This window comes from Topomyia yanbarensis, chromosome 2 (genome assembly GCF_030247195.1).
Source record: "Topomyia yanbarensis strain Yona2022 chromosome 2, ASM3024719v1, whole genome shotgun sequence".
Classification (NCBI taxonomy): domain Eukaryota; kingdom Metazoa; phylum Arthropoda; class Insecta; order Diptera; family Culicidae; genus Topomyia; species Topomyia yanbarensis.
Genome location: NC_080671.1, coordinates 95,803,554 through 95,820,767, shown reverse-complemented (window position 1 = coordinate 95,820,767; position 17,214 = coordinate 95,803,554). Strand labels below are relative to the sequence as shown.

At 46.3% G+C, this 17,214-nt stretch overlaps 1 protein-coding gene and 1 long non-coding RNA gene across 2 annotated transcripts; both read right to left on the bottom strand.

Moving 5' to 3' along the window:
* Window positions 1-6,949: 6,949 nt before the first annotated feature.
* Window positions 6,950-10,131, bottom strand: LOC131678888 (uncharacterized). The gene is made up of 3 exons (XR_009303753.1): window positions 7,530-10,131; window positions 7,389-7,473; window positions 6,950-7,333 (listed from the first exon to the last, which is right to left on the bottom strand). It is a non-coding gene; the product is annotated as an uncharacterized LOC131678888 (long non-coding RNA).
* A 2,339-nt stretch (window positions 10,132-12,470) lies between these two features.
* On the bottom strand, window positions 12,471-16,094 carry LOC131678887 (uncharacterized). The gene is made up of 3 exons (XM_058959305.1): window positions 15,565-16,094; window positions 15,424-15,508; window positions 12,471-15,368 (listed from the first exon to the last, which is right to left on the bottom strand). Exon 3 carries the CDS (start codon window positions 14,742-14,744, stop codon window positions 12,471-12,473), a length of 2,274 nt encoding a protein of 757 aa, XP_058815288.1. The 5' UTR covers window positions 14,745-15,368; window positions 15,424-15,508; window positions 15,565-16,094.
* Window positions 16,095-17,214: the final 1,120 nt, after the last annotated feature.

Here is a 17,214-nt window from a genome sequence, read left to right as displayed (position 1 = left end):
CTCTCTCTCTCTCTCTCTCTCTAATAGTGTCCGAAGTTCGCGCTTCATTACAGTTTCTACAGGGTTCGATCGGAGTTCAATATAGTTTAGTGGATTTATGTCTTTCGGCGCAAAATGACCCTAATTAGCTGCATGTCATTCCAGAACAGTTTCGGAGTAGTGGCATGAAGTCTGTACCTCTCGTACTGCCACGACCCAGCAAATGTGCGACTCCCTGTCGCAATGCCTCAGGGCCGGCATACATATATCCTGATTATACATCATATTAACATAATTTCTGTTCCACAATATTCCGCCACGTCACTCGGTCAGTTGCTGCTTGTCTCCAACCTCTCAGGTGCCCGATACTCGCCAGGTTCTGCTCCACTTGGTCCAGCCACTGGGAACGCTGCGCTCCTCCCCGTCTTGTACCTGCCGAGTTGGAGGTGAAAACCAACTTGGTGGGGTTGTTGTCCGGCATCCTCAGAACATGCCCCACCCACCGTACCCTTCCAGCTTGAGCTACTTTCCGGATATTTGGCTCACCATAGAGTCGCGCAAGTTCGTGGTTCATCCTTCTCCTCCACACGCCATCCTCCTGCACACTACCGAAGATCTCAGCACTCTTCTTTCGAAGACTTCGAGTGCTTGCTGAGCCTCCTCGAGCATTGTCCACGTTTCGTGCCCGTAGAGAACCACCGGTGTAATCAGTGTGTTGTACTTGGCGCATTTCGTGCGGTGGTGAAGCTTCCTGGAATTCAAAGTTTTGTGGAGCCCATAGTAAACACGACTTCCAGAGATAATACGTCTTCTGATCTCCCGGCTGGTGTTATTGTCCGCAGTCACCAATGAGCCTAGATAGATGAACTCGACAACCACCTCGAAATCGTCGCCGTCGATCGTAATACTACTGCCCAAGCGTTCCCTATCGCGATTGATTCCGCCAGCCAGCATGCCAGTAGGGTCGGCATACGCTCGCGGTTAATCGCGGTCAAGAAAACACCTGGTAAGTATTCTTAAGAAAACATCTCTTTTGTTGAATTCTGCCGACACTTTTTATTCCTTCCTTTCCTACTTCCAAACAGGCAACCTCCTCCCTTAGCACTTCTCTTTCTTCTCTTCTTCGGGGCCCCTTCTTCACTCCAGCTCGATGTCCTTCCACCACCAATTCCGCTGTTTTTCGTCCTCCGACTCCGCAACTCCATACGTCTTTGGTACGGTTATGCCGCTCGCTACCGGACTTCTACGCGGCTCTCGAGTATGTTGACGGACTCGAGCTTCGACGAGGGGTTCGTTTCGTTGGTTATGCCCGGCTTCTGGCGTAGTTAATCGACGAGCGGACGCGGTAGGGCTTCACTAGGCCTCAAACCACGGGGTCCTGCGGACACAATGAGGGTTGTAAAAATGGCGATCTGGGGAACGGTTGAGGCTTACATCATGTTAAACGGCGACGGTCAATTACCTGAAAATTTAGATTCTCCTCCCAGCAATCCACTTTATCGTCGTTTCTCCTTCTTTAATACTCGAATCCTAAACTTTCCAATTTCACTTTTTATAGCTTCAACTTTTTCTGATTTCAAATTTTACAACTGTTCAAGTAGATGGTTACCGGGCAATTGACTACAGTTTGGCGGTTATTGATCTCATGCCTTCTACCGTCTCAGAAACCCGTTACAATTGCAATCATTGTCGCCACCCCAACGGCCGCCCGTTTGCCGATCTTGGCTCCTGGTTGTGGGTATTGGAAACTGTGACGAGTTGTCCTGGCTGCGTTACAAAGCCCTCTGACAGTGTTCCCTTTTTAGACAAATCACATACACTTTCTTGACATATACCTTCGAAAAACTAATCGCGACAATCTCACAAAACTTGGACAGAAACAAATAGGCTGGTTTCAAGCCAAATCGGACCAAGACAACAATTTTCGATCGCGCTGTCTCATCAAAAACGGCGGAAACCAATTTTAGAGAAATTTACCTTTTTCAAATCTCACTGTTTATAGTGAGATTTACTTCTTTAGCCACAAGTACATATGGCTTGCCAAATCTGGCACTTAGAAGCAAATTTTGACTGTTTCTTCCATCTGAAACGGTCATCCATACCAAACTGTTCCTTAATTGCAAAATATTCCTATCCCGGTATCAGGAAATCAGTAGCATCTGGCTCAAATGGTACGTTCCCCTTGTTGATTGGAGATTTGTGTCCTTCCAAGAATCGTATTTCCTGATGGGAAGGATTGGGGAAGTGGTAAGGTTAGGGTAAGGAAAATAACGACACAGAACAATTAAAATAGATCATTATGCACCCCCGGAGGGATGCTGAACGATCTGCAGGTGCTATTATAGCAGTAACAAACTTCCAACCCCCGGAGGGATTTAAAATTTTTATTTAAGCAGTGAGCGGATACATCAACACCCCCGATGGGATATTGAGATAACAGAACGATAACACCCCGAAGAGATATCGTTATTCAAGTACGGCTAAAACTATAGCTCTATACCACAGTGGGTTAGGAAAAAGAGCATATGCTTCAGTTTCAGCTCTCTGTACATAGGTTCGTCTATGTATGGAGAACCAAAAATCCGGATACGTAATTGCATTACTACAGGGCAGTTGCATATCAAATGATATGATGTTCGGTAATCGGATTCACAAAGGTCACATGAATAATACTCACCGCACTGAATAGTAGCCTTATGATAATTGAGTTTGCAATGTCCAGTCAGTGCCCTGACTAGAATACTGCAATTGTGCTTGGAGAAATGCAACAAATTCATTGGCATTTTCGGACTCACATCCGGCAAAAAAGTCTTTGTTTGAACGCAAGTGTGCAAGCTACGCCATCCGTTGGCATGGTCGGATGCTGCCCAAGAGCGAATCTTGTTCTTTATCCAACTTATCGACAGTGGTAGAACTGGTTCTGGACCAACGAAGTCAGTCGCAGCGCCAGCTCTAGCCAATTCGTCCGCCCATTCATTTCCAGTAATAGCGGAATGACCGGGCACGCAAAGAAGGTAGATAGCATTTGAAAGGCTAAGTTCTTCGATTTTAGTTTAACATGCGATTACTAATTTCGATCTCGAATCTGCCGAACTAAATGTTTTCAGGGCAGCCTGACTGTCAGAGCAAAAATAGATTATTTTTGTTTATTTGTTCAATACATCAACAGGCATATCAAAGCCGCAATGATGTTGGCCTCAATACTAATCTAATTTCTAACAATCAAGTACACAAAAACAATAGTCATACAATAATTAAAAACAAATAAAAATGTCAAGTGTTGTTAGCTAATTGATTAAATAGTCTGGAAAAACGTATACGCAGAGTTTGTCGAGAAATGTTGAAATCAAATGCCGAAGCTGCCTGGTTAAAAATTCATTGCACACCGGTGATGGCTCCAAACATACTATAGTTAGTGCGTCGGAATGGTAATCTGAACATAATGTTGTTGCGTAGTGTTCGAGGAGCGACGTTTATGTTGATTTGTTCCAAAATAGCTGGGGCATCTATACGACCTTGCAGAGTGTCAGCGATGAACAAGGCTCTTGCAGTATTCCTTCGAACATGTAGGGGCTCTAGTTCAATTAGCTGACAACGGTTTTCATAGCGAGGTAGTCGGGAAGGACCTCTCCACGGCAATCTACGAAGCGCGAAACGTAAAAAGCGACGCTGAACGCACTCTATTCTCTCAACGCCATTATTGTAGTTTGAACTCCAAACTTCAGAGCAATATTCTAGAATTGGTCGCGATAAAGAACAGTAGAGCGATTTGAGACAATAGATATCCGTAAAATTTTTGGCTATTCTGAACATGCATCCCAATGCTCGAGATGCTTTGCCAACTGCAAGGAGACGTGTTGTTTAAACGTAAGTTGAGGATCCTGCCAATTTCCTATGACAACCGTTATCTCTCGGTCTGTGAGGTAGGATCGTAACAACTGCAAAACACTACCATTTATTCCAAATCTCTCCATTTTTGGGATTGCGATATCGTGATTTAACTTATCGAAAGCGGCAGATATGTCGGTGTAAATAACGTCGATTTGAGCACGATGTTCCATACTCTCTATTATGTAGGAAGTTAAACACAGCAGGTTAGACGCTGTTGACCGCCCGGACGTGAAACCGTGTTGATCGTCACTTAGGTACTGCTTACAATGAGCCTGAAGAGGTTCCATAATCACCAGCTCGAACAACTTCGAAACTGCACTTAATGAAGTTATTCCACGGTAATTATTGACGTCTCGCTTATTACCCTTCTCGTGGACTGGGAACATGTTCGCGTATTTCCAGCAAGATGGGAAAACTCCTCTAGTAATAGATGCTCGAAAGATATGAAGAAGCGGAGTAATACAGGTACAACTTACGGTGTCCGAGATCGATAATCGTCCAAACCTGCTCAAGGCAAAACCAAGAAATGTTAATGGATGGAATTGACTGCTACTAATACGCCACCTCTGGTGGATTTTCGGCTACTGCTCGGGCTACGGTCACAACGAAACACCTCGTAGCCTGTACCGAACACCTGACTGGAAAGTGTGTCATCGTTTAACCACGTTTCGACGAGGACAATGATGTCAAAACTCCTATCAGAGACTGCAAGGCGATATTGTTCAACTGTTGAGTTGATTCCACCAACATTTTGGTAGTATAACAGCAGCTTGTCCTGTCGTTGACCAAGGCTGGAAATCGAAGAGCTTTAAGGCAAGGAAGAGCTCACAGATGCACCCTTGTCCCAACTCCACCACCGGGACCGGGACGGCTGCTGGTCACTGGCAGGAAGGGCTCGACTGTGATGGGGGGACTAAGGGCTTCCTCAAGTGTGCGTCCCGGAGACCGAATGGACGATATTTCGTGAAATGCAGCTGGACTATGTGCTTCTTGTAAACAACTGCGGGTCGCTGATATGAAATACGGCATCTGGTGCTGATACTGGTAATGTGCTGGTAATTAACGATGAACTGGAATTGGGGAACATTTCAGCGCTTGAATTACTCAAAATAAATGGATACTTGCCGCAGTAGGAAGTTTGGAAGATCCTTTCTCCACTCCCACACACAGGACCGGGACGACTGGTGAACGTTGGCTGCAGTAGCTGGACTGTGGCGGGGGGATCGAGGGCTTCCATAATACAAGCGCCAGTGTATCCCGGTATTCCATTAGCGAAATCTATCCTGCTTTGGCTGGTCGAAACTGAATTCCCGAACAAGTACTCCAGTCGGCCAAGTAGACGCTTTGATTGCAGTGTCCTTTAGTTCGCTCGGAAGCTCAACTCGGAAGAAAATGAAGTTGAATTTCGTGATATCGGTATCCCTTCTTGACCAACAATACTGCTTTGGGTGTGTCGCTTATTCCAAGGCATTCCTGGGTCATAGTAACAATTTCCTCCACTGTATGGCTCGGGTCGAGACGGCTCAAATAGACCCAAAACTGCCCCCGCTCATTCGCAACAGTTTTGATTTCCCGTTGAATGGCTCTAGTACCACAGACAGCGGCTGCGGTGGCACGAATTTTTGCATTATTCTCGCGACTTCGCTTCGGTGTGGGCAGATCCCCTGGAAGTCGCTTGACGAACAGCCCCCTTTGAGCCACAGAACCAGAATTGGCCGGAAAGTGAGTTTCAATCCGGCTCGAGAGATTAGAGACGACCGCGTTTAAATTATTTACAGCCTCACATAATTTTTTGTGCCCACAATGGGAGCAACGGAATCGGATTTCTGCACCCACTCGTTGAAACAGCGAGCACAATCGTCACACAGCCAATACAGGTTGTTGTTGAAACTTGACAATAGGTCTAGTGCGGATCGCTGCATACCGGGAATACAGGTGCGGTGGTAAACCGATCCGCAATGGCCGCGGCATGCAATTTTCTCAATCCCATTAACATTGTTGATTCCAACCCAGGGACAACTTGACAGATAGGGCTTGTTTCATATATGTACCACCGATTTGATGGTGGCGCTAGTATGCCTTCTCTGTACGAGTACCACGAACAACGACACGAAAAAGTTTCAAGAGAAAAGCGTGTTTCGTTACGTGTGTTATGAACGCCGTCAATGCGGCTAGAACAACATTTAGAAAAAGCGTATTCCAAAATGTGGATAAAGAAAACTATTATTTGAGAATAAATTTATCCCTAACTGGAAACCGTCAGCAATGTTACATAAATCTTATTATAAATTTAGCTGGAAGTCGTTGTTTTTAGCAATCGGCTCACCTCCTTCCTAAAAATGTTTTAGCTTTCTTGTTGTGTGAAGTTTGTAGTCGGTAAATCATTGGTGCTTTTTTCTTGAGAAATATAAATGAAGAACATTTTCGCCAATGAAAGTAAATCACCAAGTTTAACAATGCGTGAATCTACGACATCTTGTTTCAAGTTCATTAAGAACGTCAAGAATTATATGTAGGATAGACTACCTATTTAGCAAAATTGGTTTTAAATAGAATTTGGGTGCTTTTGTCAGAGTTCTGGCAGCAAACCGGTAGTGCTCGGTTTCAGCAAGAAAGCTGCCAGGAATGTACACTTTTGTTCGACTCCTGCCAGAGTTTTGTTCGACTTTTGCAATTATTCTGTCCGGCAGATATTGCGATGGTTGTGGTAAGAATCCCTTCAGAAATATTCTGGCAATTTACTCCTGTCTAATATAAACCTAACGGAACGGCATCTACCGTAGTATAAGTATAGCGGAATGAGAACAGCTTCCAATTTGAACAGCGAAATAAATTTGTTAATAGAAATGCTAAAATTGTTTATTTTTACAGATATGGAAAATAATATATGGGATGCGTCTTTTTCAAATTTTACTCTATTTGAGCCGCCATGACATCACTAAATCACCACAAAATTGCTTGTTAGTTCAATATATTGTTGCGTGGGTGTCTGTCGAGGGGGAAACGAAAACCTCGATCAGCCCCGGAAAGCTCGTAAAAGGCCACACAAAACTGAAGAAACTAAAATCCACAACATAAATTTTCATCGACACAAACTTTATTCTCCTTCCATTGCCCTGCTTTATCTGCTTTTTATTTTACTCATTACTCCTTCTGTTCTCTCTTCTCCTCTATCTACTTATTCTACCTATTCTCTTTTCTTCTTACTCACGCTTGCTGTGGGTGCACCCCTACCATGTCCGCCACGCCGTTTTTTCCCGGAGATGCATACTGCAGTTCACACCAATGGGCCGTGCCGTCATGCTCCCGCGGATAACTTATCCTCCGTGCTGGTGTGACGTATAGTCGTCGTCGAAGACTCAGAGCCGATCGATTCGTTCTGTACTGCCGTCTTTCCTCGTAGGTTGCTGACCGAACCCGCTTGCTGTCCGTACGCTCTGATTCAGACCTGAAAATAAAGGCCCTGATGCAACATGGGAATTAGCCTCCATTTGGTCCTTCAACTTGTTGCCACCTACTTCCTTTGGAAGGCCTTTTCCGTGCGGTGCGTTCGCGCAACCTTTTGCACTTGTTGCCGACGATCTGTGTGAATCGTTTTTATGCCTGTCGATTACAAGTCGCATATTAGTTTAGTCTCGAGCGAACTGTCACTAGCTTACCGCTTGAGCAAATAGTTGATCGCTAATCCTCAGTCCTTATCAGTTTATCGGTCCTTGTTCGCCAATCTCCACCGGTTGCGTCGCCGGCGAACCGTCGTTTTGAGGTTAACTCCCCCACGTGGCAATGTCGTACCGTTCGAGCGGCTTTCTGGCTTCGATGGCCCGTCACCAGTATTTCGCCAACGCTTACCGAGTCGCGCGCAATCGTTCGTTGTTGGCCTGATCTGTCCCCTTCACTGGACACGACAGCGAACCACTCCGGGTTGTCTTCCGGCCGTTTAAACTTTCCGCACTAACCTCTTTCCGAAAAAGTGCCTCTTCCGCGGTCTGCTTTTTCTGACTGACACCGTTGCTACTTCCTCACGTCAAAAAAGATTTTCTTCGACGACGGGTGGTATGCGTGTGTATTGCGGTGACAGTTGCTACTGTCTGATTGATGCAGGGTTGCTTTGTTGTTGACGTGCGTGGCGACATCTGCCTCTCATTTCACAATCATTTCATTTGTTTCTGTACTGTATCTTAGGGCTTATATTTTATTACGTTACTAAACAAAATAAACGTAACACAACTCTACCGTAGCGGAAGAATTTTTCATAAATCGGTGATCGAACGATTTATGAAAAATTCACAAAATCTTAACTCATCCCTTAGGATGATGGTCAGAGACAAATCGGTCAACTAAGCTCTTGAGCATACCTCAAGTTATTCATCCTTATTCATCACCTCAATATATCTTTATCTGCAAGCCTTAGTTGCTTGCCAAATCAAATCATGACTGTCGCCTACACTGCATTATCTTAAACCTAATCCCATAGTTACATAATCACGCCAGGTTCCTCTGGCAGAATCTTCGACCTCTCAAATTGTCTCTGACCAAAGTCCTTGTCCACCTTTCTCAAAACCGATCTAACTACGGCAAAACATACAAATCGGATTCTAGTCTATTGTATTGGCTAAAATAGACTTAATCTCACATGAAACAATAAGGTGCTATGTTTACAAGGACAAAATTGGTTTGTTTTGGTTTGTGCTTATTACTGAGAAAAGAAGCATTTCTGCGACTAAATCGCCATGAGCCCGAAAATAGGGTTTTACCGCGCCCTGGTTCGCGTTGCTTTGGGTTGAAGATTTCATGACGATCCCCAGATCATTAACCCTTGGCCACGCATTCTATCTTACTGGAAACACTGAGGGGGTTTGTGTACATCAATCCAGTCGTAGATGTGTTTGTAGTGCCGATATCGTGTTTTGATTTTTGGTAGCTGATGCAACTCATAGCTCTATGATGTGCGTAGTCTTATCCCATTCTGTTTCCGCTCTCTTCTCTATCAGTACCACACCTGTGCCTGATAGTGACCGTAAGCATCGACTCCGCGCCGAACCGATTTGCAGTCGTCGATCCCCGGGTCTCCGCTCCTCCTATCCAGAAAACTATATGCTGTACTGCTGAGTTCCCTGCAACCCGCTTACAGTCTGCAGGGTACGATTTCTCCCGATTCGTGAACGGAACGCCTGCTAAGGCTTCTGCTTCCCCGAAATGCGTTTTCTCCCGATTCGCTAACGGCGCGCCTGTGGTTGGCAGGTTTCTGTCCTTGTTGCTGGAAGTCCTGTCCCGTCCCTCACGTCTCGACAGCTCCTTGCTGCGACTGCGAGTTGTCATGGGCCTTCCAAGACAGCTCCTCGAATCCAACTGACGCTGGCTGGTGTGCCATGGTGGGGAGGTAGTTTGAAAAAAGTTATTGCTCGCCACACCATGACAGGGCACGATTTATCCCGATCGGCTAACGGTGTTTTTGAGGCACAATGCTCGTGGTTAGCAGGGTGAACCTGCCGACATAGCTGGACTTTGTTCGTTTCAGTCGGCTTTGATATCCTTTGCGTGATACCTGCCTTTCTTCCCACTCAAAATGTCTTCTAACACGTACAGGTTCGTTCCAAGGATGTCCTTGACGATTGCCGGAACGAATTTCGGCTCTAGTTTGCTGCTGATCTGTTCCGCTTTCGATGAGAGTACAAATGATCGCCTCCATACCAGATCTCCGACTTTGAATACTACAGATCTCGCGCGGAGGTTGTATCGCTGCTTTGCTCGTTGGTGGCTGTTCTTGATGCGTTCAGTTATCAGCTTCTGAATTCGGCGAATGGTCGATAGCCTCATTTCCTGCGCTACCTTAGGATCCTCCGGAGTGTTCAGTTCTTGCTGCGTGTAGAGGTCTGTATGCAACAGTAGGTTCCGTCCAAAATTCGCTTCGTGTGGACTTACGCCCGTTGCTTCGTGCCTTGCTGCGTTTATTGCCGCCGTGATTGCCGGTAACTTCTCATCCCACTCTCGATGATCGCCGTCCAGCAGCGCTCGGATGCAAGTAACTACGACTCGGTTGACGCGTTCGGTGTTATTGACCTGCGGACAATAGAATGCTGTTTTCATATGGCCGATCTTGTGTCTCGCAAGCCAGGATTTGAAAACCATAGATTGAAACTGCTTTCCATTGTCGGATAATATTAGCCGTGGGCGTGAGAACTTAAGGCATACCTCTTCTTCTAAAAACGCTACCATTTTCTGCGAATCTGCTTGCCGCATTGGCTTGACGATCACGTACTTGCTGATCCAGTCTACTACTACCAATAACACCGTGTTTCCTCGCTTGGAACGTGTGAGTGGGCCGACAAAGTCAACCGATATCATCTCCCATGGAATTTTCGCCGGCTTGAGATTCCCCATTTGCGGCATCATTCTCGTTGCCGGTGCTTTGCATGCTTTGCAGGTTGCACAGTTCCTTACGTAGGCGTTTATCTCCTGCTGCATCTGCGGCCAGTAGTAGTGGGCTTGTAGTTTGTGCCATGTTTTGTAGAGACCTAAATGCGCAGCTGCTGGCTCGTCGTGGAATCTGCGGATTAGTTGCAACCGTTCTTCTTTTGGAACGACCTGTTTCCACTTGTGATGGACAGCACCAACCTCATCCTTGCAACGGCAGTTCTTGAACAGCGTGTTGTTCGCAATGCGAAAGTCTGGAAATTGATCACCTCCGTTCATTACGTTCTTCATCAGCTTTCTGTACCACGGATCCTGCACTTGATCAGCCTCGAACACTGCTTCCGAAACCGTTCTGGAGAGCGCATCTGGAACAACGTTGATGGAACCTTTTCTGTACCGGATCTCAAAATCGAAAGCATTTAGCCGCAATAGCCATCGGCTCATCAGGGCCGTCGGGTGCTTCATCGACTTCAAATAGCTGAGGGCTGCATGGTCGCAGTGAACGATGAATTTGATTCCTTCCACGTAGCCCCTAAACTTCTCGATCGCTCGAATGACTGCGAGACACTCCCGCTCGGTGACCGAGTACTTTCGCTCAGACGATGACAACTTCTGCGAGAAGTAGCTGATCGGATGTTCTTCACCGTTTATCTCCTGCGTTAATACTGCTCCGATCGCCGTATCGCTAGCATCGCATGCAATGGCAAACGGTTTGCTGTAGTCCGGCATGGCTAATACCGGGGCCGAAACTAGAGCTGCTTTTAACTTAAGGAAAGCTTCTTCAGCTGCGGGTATCCAGCGGAACTTTGTCTTCCCCGATGTCAGATTCGTGAGTGGAGCTGCTAGCTGTGAGAATCCCGCGATAAACCGTCGGTACCAGTTGCAAACACCTAGGAAACGCTGTACTTCTTTCCGTGTAGTCGGAGCTGGAAACTGTACGATGGCCTGGATTTTTTCGTCATCTACTCGCCAACCTTGTTCATCGATTACGTAGCCGAGGTATTTCATGCTCTTCCTGCAAAACATCGACTTCTCCGATGAAATCGTGAGATTTGCCTGTTGCAGCCGGCGGGCCACTTCTTCGAGCAGGGCTATGTGCTCTTCGAAAGTTTCCGAGCAGATAATTATGTCGTCTAGGTAATGGAATACCAGTGGTTCCAGATCGGCGAAGAGGTGCGTCATGAGACGCGCCAAGGCCTGGCTGGCTGTGCACAATCCGAAAGGCACCACCTTGAACTGAAAGTGGCCTCTAGACGGAACGGTGAAAGCCGTCAGCGGCCTCGATTCGAGCTGAAGTGGCAATTGCCAGAAGGCGTCTTTCAGGTCAATCGATGAAATGTATTTGCTGCTTCGGAGATTGTTGGTGATCGCTGCAATCTGTGGGATTGGGTAGCCTTCGTTCATCATGATAGAATTGAGGTGACGGGCATCCAAGCAGACACGATACTGTCCTGTCTTCTTTTTGACGGCGACCAACGGGTTGTTCCATGGCGAAAACTGAGCCTCCTCGATGACATCTAGTGCAATCATTCGATCGATCTCCCTATTCACTTCCTGTAGAACATACGGTGACATGGGATAGTGCCGTTGCTTGCGGGGTGGTGCGTTTCCAACATCAATGCGATGCTCGTATAATTTCGTCCTACCTAGTTTTCCTTCTTGTGCTTTCGGAAATTTTCGAATAGCTTGCTCCAACCGCTTCTTCTGTTCCGATGTAAGCTGCTTCATCTCTTGATCGTCATTTATTTTCTGTTTCTCTTTACTCTCCGCCTCAATTGCGCAACACACTGCCTTTACGCCAAACTTGTCCCAGAAATTCATTCCCAAAATGATACAGTCCGGGATTGATGGTGCCAACAACACGGGTAGAACCTCGTTGCGGTTGTTGTACACGATGGGAAGATACACAAAATTTGAGATTCTATGCTTTGTACCGTCTGCCGTTTTTATTCCGCCACTGACAGCTCCTTTCTGTAGACCGTATTTCTCTGCCAGTTCGACTCTCCCTCCTCCTAACAGAGAACAGTTTGCTCCGCTGTCAAGTAAAGCGATTAACTCTTTCCCTAACACTGATATGACGGCATGCGGACGGTTGTCGCTTCCGGGATTAATAATGATAGAATTGAGGTCTTTGAATTCAGGAATGTCGAAGGGTTGTCCAAAAGTGCGCGAAGAACTGCTCCCCTCTATAGCTGGTTCTCCGCTGGGTAGTTTGACGTGTCTGTGCGACATGTGAAACAACTGCGAAGCGAATACCCCTTTCGTCCGCAACGGTAACAGAAAAGAATTGCCTGTGGTTTGGGACAGTCCATAAACCGATGACCCTCTTCGTCACAGTTCCAGCACACGATTGATGATCGTTGGTTGTTCAGTTGCCTCTCTTCATATTGGATTTCTTTCTGCCTTTCTGGCGCTTGCTGCGACCGGTTACTTCGTTGGTTGTTACCGTTCGATTCTTCCATCGCGGTTTGAGTCCACCGCCTTGGTTGCCAGCCTTGTACTCTCGATTGAACTATCTGCTGCTGCGATTGACGCGGTTGACTGTGCATTACCTGCGACTGTTGATGCTGAACGAATGATTGATCTGCTTCTCTGCTATGCTGCTGCTCCATGCCGAGTCGGTTGAACCTATTTGCGAACCTATGCTGCGGCTCCTTATGCATTGTGAAGTTTGGCCGCACTGTTTTACTCTCCAGGTTCATTTTCAACGCGTTAACTTGCTCGACGAGTTCGTCGATGCTGTGCTGCCATTTGTCCTCAACATCTTCTTCTCCTGCTTCACTCTCGGGAAAACCTTCAACCTCCACCGAATGAACTCTGTTGACCCGGTATGGTTGCTGTTGTTGTGGTACCGGCATCGGTCTGTTTGTTGTTACAGGGGTAGCGAAGCTCGGTTCAAGTAACGCACTGTGGGGAATCAGAATCCTGCGTTGTCTGTTGTGAAGCATTCTCGTCTCATCATATCCAGTACATACTTCGACCATTTCTTCTAATGTTCGTGGCCTTGCTGCCGTTACGATAGCAGCATAGTTTTCGTTCATATTCTTTTTCACTACGAAAAACTTTTCGTCGTCCGGGATTGGAGGTTCCACGAAGCGAAAGAGCGCTGCAATGTCACGATAGTATTTCGCAAACGTCTCATCTTTCCCTTGGTATCTGAAGCTGGCTTCCAGACGAAGGATCTGTGAATAACCACTTGGCAGAAACTCTCTTCGAATTTCACGCTTGAAGTCGTTCCATGTATGCAGCAGGCGCTGTGAAGTTGCTCGTGCGTACCAATCGATTGCGTCTTCTTGAAGTAAATGCTTGATGGAGCTCAGAAGCATTGCATCGCTCATACCTTCCGACCTAGCAAAGGTTTCTACGCGGTCCAGGAAAACGTTGAGTGATGTCGTATCCTTCTCGCCTCGAAATTTGAATGGCCAATTGTGTACGGCCTTCTGCATCCTACGTTCCTCTCCCCGTTCTGGCGTTGGTCTTTCTCGACGGATTAGACGCTCCAACTCGTTTCGCATCCTGCAGAATTCTTCTCGATTCCGTTCCTCTCTGTCCTGTACCTCCCTTATCCTCTCCTCCAACCAGCGAGCTTCTGATACTGCCTCCTCCCTTGCGGGATGATATCCCCTTTCATCTCTACTTGAAATATAGGGTGGTGGTAGTGAATTATTCCACCCGTCTGAATCTGTGTGTTTTCTGTAATTCTCATCACGTACATTAAACGAACTGGTAAGCAGCGACCCCCTTCCCGGTCCTCGTGGAATGTAGGGAGGTGGTGGTGAGTTGCTACCTCGTCCTGTGTCTGCTTGCCTTCTATCATCGTCGTCGCGTGCTTCAAACGAACTGAGGGGCCGCCATCCTCTGCCTTGTCCATCCGAGAAGGACGCCATAAGAGGTTGTGGTACTGGAGTTGGTGTGGTTTCTTGACTTTGGTTACCATCCAGCGGGATCGTGCTGTCTTCTTTCCCTCCAACTGCTTCATCTACTTCGCTGATGGTCCGTCTGATTGCACCAGTCGGTCTTGATTGATTCACTGTATTTTCATCCTGCACATCATTCACTACACTCGACTTTTTAACTTTTCGCAACAACACCTCAACATGCATGGTGAGCAATGCGTGCGTGTCCCGCAGTTCACCCGTGCACCGAATTAATCTTAATCGATCACGGTAATGGTTAAGACGTGTTATGATTTGGTTCAAAGCTGCACTATCGGCTGTGTGAATGGCCGATTCAGTGCTAAGGTGCAGTTGTTGAACCTGAGATTCACACAGTTCAATGTTGGACTGTGGACTCATTACATGGTCTGAACTAGTGGGTTTAAAATCTCTCAAGGATTCTTCTTGAATAACCGCCTTGAGACGAATCACCTTCCCTCTATGTGTGGTGGGACCTAAGTTGACGACGTGACGTAGAGCCAACTCATAGGTCACTTCTTCGTCTGTTAATAATGTGTAATCCATTTCGTATAAATATGCGTAAGGGTTAAAATAAAATTATCGTAGGCCAGATAATAATATGCACAAAACCAACATCTTAAACCAAAAAATATTTCGCTAAACGGTAGTATACTTTTGTGGATTTTCAGTTGGGCGCCAATGTTGCGTGGGTGTCTGTCGAGGGGGAAACGAAAACCTCGATCAGCCCCGGAAAGCTCGTAAAAGGCCACACAAAACTGAAGAAACTAAAATCCACAACATAAATTTTCATCGACACAAACTTTATTCTCCTTCCATTGCCCTGCTTTATCTGCTTTTTATTTTACTCATTACTCCTTCTGTTCTCTCTTCTCCTCTATCTACTTATTCTACCTATTCTCTTTTCTTCTTACTCACGCTTGCTGTGGGTGCACCCCTACCATGTCCGCCACGCCGTTTTTTCCCGGAGATGCATACTGCAGTTCACACCAATGGGCCGTGCCGTCATGCTCCCGCGGATAACTTATCCTCCGTGCTGGTGTGACGTATAGTCGTCGTCGAAGACTCAGAGCCGATCGATTCGTTCTGTACTGCCGTCTTTCCTCGTAGGTTGCTGACCGAACCCGCTTGCTGTCCGTACGCTCTGATTCAGACCTGAAAATAAAGGCCCTGATGCAACATGGGAATTAGCCTCCATTTGGTCCTTCAACTTGTTGCCACCTACTTCCTTTGGAAGGCCTTTTCCGTGCGGTGCGTTCGCGCAACCTTTTGCACTTGTTGCCGACGATCTGTGTGAATCGTTTTTATGCCTGTCGATTACAAGTCGCATATTAGTTTAGTCTCGAGCGAACTGTCACTAGCTTACCGCTTGAGCAAATAGTTGATCGCTAATCCTCAGTCCTTATCAGTTTATCGGTCCTTGTTCGCCAATCTCCACCGGTTGCGTCGCCGGCGAACCGTCGTTTTGAGGTTAACTCCCCCACGTGGCAATGTCGTACCGTTCGAGCGGCTTTCTGGCTTCGATGGCCCGTCACCAGTATTTCGCCAACGCTTACCGAGTCGCGCGCAATCGTTCGTTGTTGGCCTGATCTGTCCCCTTCACTGGACACGACAGCGAACCACTCCGGGTTGTCTTCCGGCCGTTTAAACTTTCCGCACTAACCTCTTTCCGAAAAAGTGCCTCTTCCGCGGTCTGCTTTTTCTGACTGACACCGTTGCTACTTCCTCACGTCAAAAAAGATTTTCTTCGACGACGGGTGGTATGCGTGTGTATTGCGGTGACAGTTGCTACTGTCTGATTGATGCAGGGTTGCTTTGTTGTTGACGTGCGTGGCGACATCTGCCTCTCATTTCACAATCATTTCATTTGTTTCTGTACTGTATCTTAGGGCTTATATTTTATTACGTTACTAAACAAAATAAACGTAACAATATGGGAGCTGTCAAGTTGTCCCCGGGCTGGTTGATTTAGTGTGTAAAGTTTTTGGTGGGGAATTACACACAGGTCGAAGTGTCACAATTTTCGCATAGACTAAGAAAGTTTTCACAAGGCGAAATAAGGCACTTTTGCACTACAACCACACTGGTGAGCAGCATACAAATCGAAAAAGAATGTCCGTCGAGCGACTGGAACTCTTTTTACCGAAAAACTGTTGGTACAACGCACAATAAATTGACTTTGCACTGGAGCCAAAAAACGTAAACACGATGTAAACAAACAATGTTCCACAGAAGAAAACCGCAAATTCCCTGTTGAAGTTGTACGCCACACAGAATCGCTAAGATTTCTGCTTGGAATACGGTACAGTATCTACCAAGCGAATGAGATTGTTTTAATCTCATTTCATGACCATGGACACCAGCACCGGCTCGGCCCTCCAACAAAGAACCGTCAGTATAATAAACTACGTATTCTTCAAGTTGTCGCTCCATCCAGCCAGACAGCCATTCCTCGCGAAGAGGAATTGTCACATTGAAAGTTTTAAAAGGAAAACTACATGTGAGTGTAAGGTCATTGGGAGCAAGCGTATACTCATTAGGGTGACCATACGTCCTGGTTTCCCAGGACATGTCCTGGTTTTTTACTGACTGCCCTGGTGTCCTGGGGAGTCGAAAAAAATGTTTGATTTGTCCTGCCTTTTCTCCTGTAAGCTTAAAATATTTAGCTATATTAAGTCTACAGTTACGCAGCTACGACCGACCAGAATACGACAAACAAAGCTTAATACACTTGAATCTCTCAATTATAGTATCCGATGTCTTTTTTAATCCTTCAAAAGTGCCTCGTTAGTTCTCTTTTCAACTTCCTTTTCTTACATAGAAATTGAAAAGAGAAAGAACGTTCGTATGTACGTTGGAGTGAATAAGGTGTAGTCCATTTGTAATCAAATTTGACAGCCAAATAAATCCAACCGATTTCAGTTGTGGAACAAACTCTGACGCCGATATAAATGTCGATGAAACGAGCTTCTTGTCGGCTTAATTCGTCGTTCAAACCGAGACCAGAAAAATTTCC

Coding starts and splice junctions, on each gene's coding strand:
- LOC131678887 (XM_058959305.1), bottom strand. CDS start 14,744: ATGGATTACACATTATTAACAGACGAAGAAGTGACCTATGAGTTGGCT.